This window comes from Miscanthus floridulus, chromosome 7, assembly GCF_019320115.1.
Source record: "Miscanthus floridulus cultivar M001 chromosome 7, ASM1932011v1, whole genome shotgun sequence".
Classification (NCBI taxonomy): domain Eukaryota; kingdom Viridiplantae; phylum Streptophyta; class Magnoliopsida; order Poales; family Poaceae; genus Miscanthus; species Miscanthus floridulus.
Window position 1 is genome coordinate 93,602,943 of NC_089586.1, and position 12,082 is coordinate 93,615,024.

Consider the following 12,082-nt stretch of genomic DNA (forward strand, 5'->3'; position numbering starts at 1 on the left):
CAGTTTTGTTCCAAAAGAAAATACTTCAATTTATGATAGTTCAATCCATGCATCATAGTGATTACACTAGTGCTTGTGATTTTCTACTGCAATTTGTCAAACAGTGCAAAGCCCGTACAACTCCTAGATCAAGTTAGACACAAAGTTCATGTAGGGAAGGTAGAGAACACCTAGATCTTGCAGTAAGCACTAGTTCCTTTCAGATCGATCAAGAAATCGAGTGTAGTAGTATCTGGTGAGAGCTGGGAGGGGAATGAGTACCTTCTTGGGTCTAGTCAGGGCAGGCGGACGATCGACGACGGGGGCAATCGAGGCAACCGGCGGTAGAGGCGTCGAGGCGACTGAGGTGAGGACGGAGGACGCGACGGAGGCAAGGACAGAGGACGCGACTGAGTCTATGACGGAGGAGGCAACCGAGGCTAGGATGGAAATCGAGGTGGCGGCGACGGCACATGCCAGGTCGAGGTGGCGGCGACTCGCGAGCCTCGCCTCGAGCGGAACGGGGAAGCAGCACCTGAGCGAGGGATGCGAGACGGGGATCGACGCCCGGTGTCATCAGTCCGGGCTCCTTACCCTGTGGAAATCGGGTGGAAGCAGGCCTCGAATCCACGCCCGTTGTACTGCCAAAGAGCACCGTAAAATGGCCTGGGGAGGCTGCCCGACGGTTTTCTGGCCTGTGGAAAACACAAGGATCCCCGCGTGGAATCATGCTGCCAAAGTAGGGCTAACAGTCTTCAAACCCAATCCGATGGTCGATAGTACTTGTTTGATGCCAGGCTTCAAACGCTGCACCCCGCCCCGCGCGCCCTCCGCTGGTACGGCTCCGCCGCGACTCCGTCCATGCGCATCCGCTTTGGTTTGATTCCCACATCCCTCGACCCCATCCCCCTCGCCTCCATACCAGGCCAGAGCCGCCGCCGCCCCGCCTCGGCCATGCTTTTGGCAAATTGAAGATGAAGTTGTAGGATGGGGCAAGGTGCTGAAGGGTGATAAGATGTGCAGGGCTGGTATTTCCTAGATAATATGAGTCAAAAAATTGCCCTTACATAATGTTCGCTCTTTTATAGACTATAATATAAGGAGATTTTGTCATATATACTGAGGTTGTGCCCATTTAGTTGCTTAGCATAATTGGCCAGAAAAAATGGATATATTGATGTTATTTTTTCAACCAAACCGAATTTCAGAGCATTGCTTAAGCAAAAGATGAGCTGGGTTGATTTCATGTGAGCTCTCTCTTTTCAGTAACATTCATCAGGTGTCTCTCCTACCAACAAATTATGGCAAATACATTTGCACTTTACAGCCGACAGTGGTTTCCTCAGCCTCCCACAAGCATTTTGCTTGGTGGTCGAAGCAAGTTAAGTTGAGCACTAAACCAATTTGGTTTTTCTTGAACTGAGTAGAGAAGCACTAAACCAATTTGGTTTTTCTTGAACTGAGTAGAGAATCCCTTTGTGATCACCACTGCTATGGTTTTATGCATCCTAAGTCAACTATTTGTTCCATTTCAAAAGTAGCTACATAGAAATCTCTTGAGCTTTTGAAACCTAATCACAGACTAATCTAATAATCTATCATTTTGACAATTTCGTTTGAGCCTCTTAGTTGTATTGCCTTGTTCTATTTTTTTTTTGTTCCCGTAGCAACGCATGGGCACTCAACTAGTAGAATACATAAGCGGGGAGAGCTTCGGTGGGCGGCTGGAGTCCATGGCTGGGGCGGGCGTCTCACGGTCCTGCGACGGAGGTCCTGCGAGCTCCCGCGGCGGGCCATGGCGGTCTGCGTGCTCCAGCGGCGGGCGACGCATAGTTTTTTTTAATGGATATCATTTGGGCTTTAATCTCATCAAAGAGAGGAGTCCAACGTTACAAAGAAGGTAGTCATAGCTATTACAGTAACTCACCATACCAACTAAAAAAATTAAAAGACATCACGAAATAGAGTTCGACATCATTAACAAATCATAATAATATAGATGTCCATTTATAGGTGGCAAAAGAATTGCATAGCTATTGACTCTTAGTTAGGGCAAGCCAAAATAAGTAGCTCCTTCCAATCGAAGCCCCAAAACCAGTACATAACTGGCTAAATAAGAAGTGCAAAAACGGTTTTGATGATCGGAATTTATCAAAGGTGATTTTGTTTCTCGAGAGCTATAAGACCCACAAATTTGTAAAGCACATATCAACAATTAGCAAGAGACCGATGAACTAGCATGGCTTCTTGCAGAAGCACTTGCGGTTGGACAGGCCAAGCTTGCACTCGCCATCGTCAAAGCTCTCCTTCTTGCACACCTCGGCACATTTGTCGCTATTGAGGCAGAAGCCCTTGAACTGGAGACTCTGCGATACACACCGGCTCTCCTCCTTCCCCTTGCTTTTTTCCTCCTCCTCCTTCGCTTTCAGTTTGTCCTTTAGCAAGGTCTGCTTGACTACTCCCATTTTGGCATCAATGGTTGCCATCTCTGCATGCACCATATTGATCAGTGATCACATTTCATTTGTCCCATTTTGCAGATTTTGCAACGTACAGATTAATCACCAAGAACAGGTCCGTGGTGACCAATCAATCTGCCTGGTACGAGTAAGATTATGGATGGCTAATGAGCAATTAACGCCTGACACCATAAGGCATAAGCTAATCACCTACTGCGGCGAGGAGAAATAAGAAGAGCACCGCTCCGGGAGACACTGCCATCTTTCTCTTGTTTCACCAGGAACGGCTGAACCTACGGGGTGACAATACAAGTGGGCGTGGAGGAATTCTCGTGGATACTGTACATTGATTGGAACACAGGAGCACCGAATTTAATTTATATGAACAGCGTTGGCGTCGAGCTTAGATTAGTCGATGCTTAATTTAGGCAGTAACAAAATAGACATGAGGCAATCTTTCTCCCCCCCCCCCCTCTCTAACGTAACTAGGGACGACCTCAACAAAAAAAACATGCCCCTGACCTTAATAGATGATGACTTTTTCATGAAAAGTGCTGGTAGGGTATTTTCAAAGTTAGTAAAATCCCAATGTTTTACTAAACGGTAAACGGTCTTTACACGGTCGCCCTTCGTTTAGCGTTTAGGTTGTTTACACAGTGTTTAAACGAAGTTAAACGGTCTAAACGGTTTTGTACTTAAAAAAATACATATAATTATATATGTGCATGTAAAAAATCAAGTATTCTAGCATTTATACATATTTATCCGAGTAAAAATCCATTATTTTGGTATGTATATATATTTATGCATATGAAAAGAACCAAATATAGATATTTATGCATGTAACATATCAAGTGTACACATTTATAAATATAATAAACTCAAGTATACAAATTTATCCATACAAAACTGAACTAGATTTACCTTGTGTTCACCAAAATGGTCGTTTAAACAGTTGTTTAGCCAGTTTAATGTTGTTTATCTCAGTTCCGTTTAGGCCATTTTTTCTCGTTTTTGACCATTTAAACAGTCAACCGTTTAATTTATGTTTACCCCCTAAACAAAACAGTTACCACCATTTACCGCTTACTGGCCGTTTAAACGGCCATTTAACCCGTTTAGGCGAACACTGACTAAAATTGGCTAAGATATATTTTAGTCGGGACAGTGTTATGAGATGGGCTACTTCGAGTAGCTGGGCCTTGGCCTTGTAAGTAGGCTAGGAGCGATGGCTGGCTTGGAGCATCTTCAAGAGGCTCTCCATATCCTTTCTAAATGCTAGGAATAGAGATTTTAGTGAAAAATTACCCTCCAATATCTTATATAAATGGTTATTCAAATATAGCCATCTTCTATTCCGTATTTTTCGCTAGCCAAAAATAGAAGATGAGAATGGCTCTTTAGAGTGTGCATAAGATATAGAAGAACTGTTGAAGAATGAAAAAAATATAGAAAATGATTATTATACAAATGACTCTCCAAATGATGATTTAGAGAGTGAGATTTAGAAAGGCTATGGGAGATGCTCTTAGCGGCCGGTGCTATGCAGGTATAAGCATGCACAACCACCACCTAGTCATTAGGTACGAAGAACAGAACTCTGCCGTACCCGTTCCCCAAAATGTTTAAATCCCATGGGTGTCTGCCGTGATTTCTATCCTTTTTTTTCCCAAGTTCTTGCTATTTCGGTAGATTACCTGCGCTACTGCTAAATTCTTGCGTTAATAGTCGACCACAGAATCATCTCTGGCTTCTCCCGCCACCGTGGAAGCAGTAGCATGCGCACAAAACAAGTTAGACGTCGCCCAAAACCATCTCCTCTTCCATGATGCCGCCGCCTCCGGCGTCTTCCTCCCTCTAGTCTCCTATGTCGACCTCCGCCCCGAGTTCGGAGACCGGTCCGAGGCAGTGGTCTCCGCAGAGCTGAGAACCGAAGAAGACGGGGGCGGTCGGCAAGGTCTCGCTTAGTTTCGCGCAAGCTTTCCTGACGATTGCGGAGAGCGCAAGGGCTCGATGGAAGATGAAGAGCATCAGATTTCTGGTGGATCCCTCGGCAAAGGGATTCTCCCATGGTTTTGAGAAGGACTCATATCCCATTGAAGCAATCAATAGAGAGGAGGGGAAGTTGAAGTCCATCCCGATCTGCTTGCATTAGGCCTCCAATGGTGGTCCTCGTGATCCTCTGCTACCTACGGAGGCGGGCAGGAAGGCTTTGAAAGGATTTGTGCTTCAAGGGCCTACCCATTAGAGACCCTAGTTTCATCTATTGCCCAAGGTTAGGAACGTCCCACAGATCCTAGGGCGGGCACCTGATTCTGGGCCACGTGTCAAGCATTGGGGGTGGAGGTGAGCTTGAGGTTAGAGACGATGGATCCGGTGACCTCCCCAAGCCTATTCCCCATCCCCTGGCACCCCGACGACTCACATTCAAATCGAGGGGTTGCCAAACCCTAAGATCGATTCCCCACCTCCACATCGTGATCCAATCCCCAAATCCAATCTCGCAAAGTTTGTTGGACATTTGTGGAGTGGATCCCCCACCAAGTCATTTGTAGCTGCGTTTTGATCTGAACCTATGGCTATAGTTTGTGTGAAGATGTACCAAGGCGGTGGGCGAAGAGGCGAGTATGGATGGGGTGGTAGTGGAGGCGGGCAAGGGCATGGTAAGAGTGGGGGTGGTCCAGGTGGAAGAGGCCGCAACACCTAGGACCGCAAGATCAATCAATATGGTGAAGGCAAGAAAGAGATCGCGAAAGAGGTCCCGTCTGCTCAAGAATCTGATAAGGCCAAATGGGACCAAGCTACTAATAAGATGGGTGGTAACCAAGTGAATGAAGAAATAGTTGATCAGAACAGCCAACTAGAGGTGAATCAAGGGCCTAAGCTTTGTGCTAAGCAAGTAGAGGATCAAAGCTTCTTTTTCATTGAAGAAAGTATTGACCCTAGAGTGTCAAAGGATAAGGAATGTATTGGTGTTATCAATGTTCTGCAAGGTCATGCTACTGCCAAATAGATTGAGCAACAATTTATGCATTTGGTTGGATCCAACTCCTAGAAGTGGGATGCTAGACAGGTGGGGGATAATAGATTTGTGATGAGGTTCCCTAATGCTAAGATGGTGAGTGATTGGGGGAAGTTCAAAGCTTTTGCAATGAATTTTGTTGATGCTTAGATAAAGGTAGAGTTGTGGTCATCCAGAATTGGTGCCAAAGGAGTTCTTCAGCAAGCCTAGTTTAGGGTGAAGGATATTCCTGGGGATCTGAGGTCAATAAGGACAATAGCCAAGGTGGGTGGCTTGGTTGGGAAGGTTGTTGAGATTGATGAAAATACTAGGTACAGAGCTGATTATGCATAGACGTCCTTAAAGTTCCCAAGACTGCTGAAGGGACCTTTGGGATGTGCATCCATGACTTCATCTTTGAGAGGGAGATACAAGAAGATGACACTGTGAGGACTCTCTCAAGTGGGGTAAATGTTGGTGAGAAGGAACCTCCACACAAGAAATACAAGGCTGAAGATCAGCCAAAAACTTCTGCTTTGATCAGTTCTTCTAATGTGAGTGGCCCCAAGACTACTGAAGCTAGCTTAAGCAAGAACAAACAACAGATGCACTCAATTCAGACTTCTAACTCTACCCCTCCAAAGGTGAATCTCAATAGCTGTGTGATTGGCAAAGAACCCAAAGATGATCAAAGGCAAGTCAAGGAGAAAAACAAGGAAAGTATGTCAAATCAGGCTTACTTATCCAAAGAGAGTGATATGCAAGTTGACGGAGTTCATATCCCTGACAACTTTGATGACTCTGATGTTGAAAGTGAATCCTTGAGTGATAGGTTAAGGAGGATTGGTGCCTATACTGAAGTGGGGCAATGAAGTCAGCAAAATGAAGACAAACAGAATCATCAGGTTTGGGCAATGGAAGTGGATGAGAGTGTTGATCCTTTTGCATAGATCATGGGGAACAAGGAACAAGAACTTAGCATGAAGAGCTTCATGTTTATGGAGGACAAGATGGCAAATACAGAGAGGAATCTTAGATTGAGAAGGACACAGCTAATCAGGCCTTGATTAATTCTCAAGAAAGTGTCTTGACTGATGATGGATGTGGGAAAGCTCTGGTGCCCCTCAATACAAAGGGGGTTAATTAAGAGCAGATGGCTGTGGAAGAGGAAATAACTAAGGAAGTTTTGCCTGAGAGAAGGAGTGAAAGGTTGAAGAAGGATTTTCATCTTACTACAATGGAGAAGAATGAAGCTTTAACTAAAAAGAGGTCTTTAGAAGGTACCATTAAACCATCTTAGTCTTTGTCTGATATTGATAATGTTGAATTGAACAATCTTGCTAAATGTATGGGTGTTTTAGTTCATGAGAATAATTTTGCAACTTTTGATATGCTTAAGGACCTGGAATCTGCTAGAAATTGTTTATATGCTAAACATCAGAAACAAACTGTTAGTGAAAAACCTAGTGAGATTGTTGAATGTGCTGTTGATAAGGAAGTTCTGACAATTGAAGAAATTCATGAGGAGGAATCTAAATTAGAAGAATTTGTGATTCAAAAATCATTGATGAAGGATAGGTCAGTTAAAAAGAAGTTCACATTCTCCCCAAGGGGGAGGAAGCAAGACCAAGAATATCTTGGCTTGTTAGATTCCAGGAATAAATGTATTCCTATAAATCTAAATAAAAAAAGAAAACAAAAGAAAAATGGTAGTTCAAGGGCTTATTTGGAACTGCAGATGTCTGGAAAAGAGAGGTGTTTCTACTTTCTTGAAGAATCTTATTCTTGAACACAAATTTCACTTCATTGGTTTACAAGAAACTATGATTGCTGAATGTGAGGATTCTTTGTTAAGAAAATTTGATGTTAATCAAGATTATTTGTGGCTTTAGAATTCTTCTAGAGGCAAATCAGGTGGGATTTTAGTTGGTGTTCTGTTAGAAAGATTTGACGTGGGTTCTTTCAAAAAAGGAGAATTTATGATCCAATTGAATATGTGGGATAAAGTGTTAAAAATCAAATGGAATCTGCTTGTGGTATATGAAGCAGCTCATGAGGAGAATAAAAATGTTTTTCTTTCTGAATTGTCTCATTTTTGTGCTAATAACGATGAGGCTTTGCTAATTGGTGGCGATTTTAATATTATTAGATATTCTGAAGAAAAAAAATAACATGGATGGAGTACATACCTCTTTTCAACTCTTTGATTCAATTCTATGAGTTAAGGGAGTTGAACATGAATGGTGGGATGTTTACATGGTCAAACAATCAGGATCCCCCTACTCTGGTTAAACTTGACAGAATTTTAGTAACCAAAGAATAGGAGGACATTTTTCCTCAGGTAGTGGTTAGAAGACTACTTAGTGAAGTATCTGATCATAACCCTTTAATTGTTACATCTGGGAAGTGTGATGGTTTGCCACATATACAGTTTAAATTTGACTTGAACTAGTTACAAAACCCTAACTTTTTTGTTCTGGTAGAAAAGATATGGAGCAAACCGTGTAGAGCTAAAACTGCTCTAGATAAGATTCAGCAAAAACCTCCAAGGTGAATTGAGAAAGAAAAGAAAGGTTTATCAAAATGAATTGGCAAAAATAGAAGCTATTGAAGAAGGGAATGAGCTGTCTAATGATCAATTGGATAGAAAAACTTGGTTGTTATGTGAAAATCTTAAGTGTCTTGAACAAGAAGAAATATATTGGTTTGAAAGAAGTCACCAGACTTGGCTTCTCAAAGGAGACAACAACACCTCCTACTTTCATAAGTGTGCAAATGGGAGAGAGAGAGAAAATTATATTATTAGTTTAGAAAAAGATGGTCAAGTAATTGAAGGTGATGATAAACTATTAGAACATGCAACTGAATATTATTCTGAGCTATTTGGCACACCCATTGAATATGAAGTTCAAATGGATCCCTCTATCTAGGAGGATGCTCCAAAAGTCTCTTTAAATGATAACAGCATCTTATGTAGGCCTTTTACGGAAACTGAAATCAAAGAAGCTTTGTGGCAAATGGATACAATAAAGCAGCTGGACCTGATAAAATTCCCATTGAGTTTTTTCAAAGTTGCTGGGAGATAGTTAGATTGGATATTATTCAGCTATATGATGATTTTTACAACCATAAAGTAGATATTAGCAGGATGAATTATGGCATTATAACCCTATTACCAAAAGTGAAAGATGCTAGTAAGATTCAACAATTTCGACCCATCTGTTTATTGAATTGCCTGTATAAACTGATCACTAAAACTCTGACTATCAGGCTAGAAGTTGTTGCTGATAAGTTAATTCATAATACCCAAATTGCTTTTATGAAAAAAGAAATATTGTGTCTGGGATAATGTGCTTGCATGAAATTTTACATGAGACCAAAAGAAGGAAAGAAATAGGAGTTATCTTGAAAATAGATTTTGAAAAGGCATATGATAAGATAAACTAGAACCTCTTGTTTACTTGTCTAGAAAAAAGAGGTTTTGATAAGAAATGGTGTGAGTGGATAAAAAAAGTGGTTTCTGGGGACTGTCAGTGTGAATGTTAACAACAAAATTGGTTCATACATTAAAAGCTTTAAAGGTGTTAGGTAGGGTGATCCATTATTGCCAATCCTATTCAATTTTGTCGCAGACTGTTTAACCAGAATGGTGCATAAGGCTCAAGAATATGGTCTGATAACTGGTCTAATTAGTCATATCATCCCTAGTGGTGTGGATATTTTACAGTATGCGGACGATACCATTATTTTCTTGAAACATGATCTGAGTGGAGCAATACATATGAAGTTACTCTTATATCTATTTGAGATGCTTGCTGGTTTGAAGATTAATTTCAACATGAGTGAAATCTTGATGATCAATGATGATGAAAGTCGGGGGACTCAGTATGCTGACATTTTTAACTACCAAGTGGGCTTGTTTCCAATTAAGTACCTAGGGGTACATGTTAATCCAAGTAGGCTAAAAGTGATTGATTGACTTCCTTTAGTTGAGAAAGGGAATAAAAGGTTAGATGTTTGGAAAGGGTGGACCCTATCACATGTCTTATAAGTGCTAGTCTGAACAATTCCCCTATGCATCACATGTATGTCTGCCTACTTCCTAAGACTATCATTAAGAATATGGATAAAATTAGAAGATCCTTTTTCTGGCAAGGTGGTGGGACAAAAAAGAAATATCATCTTGTTAAATGGGAAACTATTTGTAAAATTAAGAAATATGGAGGTTTGGGGATTAAGGATTTGAGAAAAATGAATATTAGTTTGTTATGCAAATGGTGGTGTGAAAGGTCCTAATGGCTAGAGGGGGATGAATAGCCTATTAAAAATTCTACAACAACACTTGACAAACCGGTTAGACAATTATGAGACGAAGCAAGTGTTGCGCTAGCCTACTAAAATACAAGCCACCTACCACAATTCTAGTTTATATAGATTATATCCACACAATAGCTATGACACTACACTAAGTGTGCTCTCAAACGCTAACTAAAGAGCCACACTAACCAAACTAACAAGCTCTCACAACTAGCTACACTAAAGAGCTTGACAACTAGTTTGCGGTAATGTAATGAGAGTGAGAAAGAAGGTTATACCGCCGTGTCGAGAAAGGAGCCAATCAATCACAAGAGTGAATAACAATGAAGACCAATCACCTCGAAATCAAATGATGAACACAATGATTTTTTACTGAGGTTCACTTGCTTGCCGGCAAGCTAGTCCTCGTTGTGGCGATTCACTCACTTGGAGGTTCACGCGCTAATCGGCATCACACGCCAAACCCTCAATAGGGTGCCGCACAACCAACACAAGATGAGGATCACACAAGCCACGAGCAATCCACTAGAGTACCTTTTGGCGCTCCATTGGGGAAAGGTCAAGAACCCCTCACAATCACCACGATCAGAGCCGGAGACAATCATCACCCTCCGCTCGACGATCCTTGCTGCTTCAAGCCGTCTAGGTGGCGGCAACCACCAAGAGTAACAAGCGAATCCCGCAGTGAAACACGAACACCAAGTGCCTCTAGATGCAAACACTCAAGCAATGCACTTGGATTCTCTCCCAAACTCACAAAGATGATGAATCAATGATGGAGATGAGTGGGAGGGCTTTGACTAAGCTCACAAGGTTGCTATGTCAATACAAATGGCCAAGAGAGTGAGCTTGAGCTGGCCATGGGGCTTAAATAGAAGCCCCCATGAAATAGAGCCGTTGTACCCCTTCACTAGGCACAACACAGGATGATCAGATGCTCCGGTCATATTGACCGAACGCTGGACCTCAGCGTACGGTCATGCGATGCGTGCCACGTGTCCCCTCTCTTCAAATGTTGATCGCCCGATCTCAATGGTCAACAGTCGACCGAATGCTATGGCATAAGTGACTGGACGTTGAGCCTCCAGTGTCCGGTCGTTTCCAGCAAGGTTCCAGAAACGAATTTCTTCGACCGGACGCGTCCGGTCATATTTGACCGGACACAGCCAGCGTCCGGTCACATAGTGTCTTCTTCTGTGCTGCCACATCAACATGACCGGACACAGCCTGCCAGCGTCCGGTCGCTGAGCGACCCAGCATTCGGTCGTTTGACCGACGCCAGCGTCTTCGCTATTACAACTGACCGGACGCGCTGGTCCCTCTGAGACCAGCGTCCAGTCACTTTGTGACCAGCGAGACCAACTCCTTTTCACCTCTACCTTCTTCACCCTTGCTCAAATATGCCAACCACCAAGTGTATCACCTTGTGCACATGTGTTAGCATATTTTCACAAACATTTTCAAGGGTGTTAGCATTCTACTAGAACCTAAATGCATATGCAATGAGTTAGAGCATCTAGTGGCACTTTGACAACCGCATTTCGATATGAGTTTCACCCCTCTTAATAGTACGGCTATCAAACCTAAATGTGATCACACTCTCTAAGTGTCTTGATCACCAAAACAAAATAGCTCCTATAATTTTTACCTTTGCCTTGAGCTTTTTGTTTTTCTCTTTCTTCTTTCCAAGTCCAAGCACTTGATCATCACCATGGCATCATCATCATGTTATGATCTTCATTTGCTTCACTACTTGGAGTGTGCTACCTATCTCTTGATCACTTGATAAACTAGGTTAGCACTTAGGGTTTCATCAATTCACCAAAACCAAACTAGAGCTTTCATGGTGGAAGCTAGAGAAGGAGGAAGGCCTCTGGCAGGAGATAGTGAAATTTAAATATTTGAAGAATCATTCAATTCATGAGGTTGGAAATAAACTTAATGACTCTCCAATGTGGTCTAACGTTTTGAAAATCAAACACATTTACTTACAGGGGAGAAGTGTCTCTATTGGTAATGGAATGATGACTAAATTTTGGCTTGATCAATGGGTGTATAAGGAACCTTTATCTGTGATTGCTCCTATTCTGTGTTGAACTGTGTGATAATAAGAACATCCCTGTTGCATAAACCTTGAAGGGTACACAGATCTCCTTTAGGAGATGGCTGTTTGATGATCTTAGGATGCATGGAATGTTATTTGGCAGGATGCTTTGAAATTTCAATTAACAACTAATGATGATTCTGTTATCTGGTTGATAGGAAAAGGTGGCAAGTTCTCTGTAAAGTCGGTTTACAATGCTCTTACTAAATCTTCATCTAGGGC

General features: G+C 42.2%; 1 protein-coding gene across 1 annotated transcript; it reads right to left on the reverse strand.

The window, feature by feature from the left end:
* Positions 1–2,060: 2,060 nt before the first annotated feature.
* On the reverse strand, positions 2,061–2,770 carry LOC136467336 (defensin-like protein CAL1). Its single transcript, XM_066465991.1, has 2 exons — positions 2,649–2,770; positions 2,061–2,467 (listed from the first exon to the last, which is right to left on the reverse strand). The coding sequence occupies exons 1-2, from the start codon at positions 2,698–2,700 to the stop codon at positions 2,214–2,216; spliced, it is 306 nt and encodes a 101-aa protein (XP_066322088.1). The 5' UTR covers positions 2,701–2,770; the 3' UTR covers positions 2,061–2,213.
* Between the last annotated feature and the right edge of the window lie 9,312 nt (positions 2,771–12,082).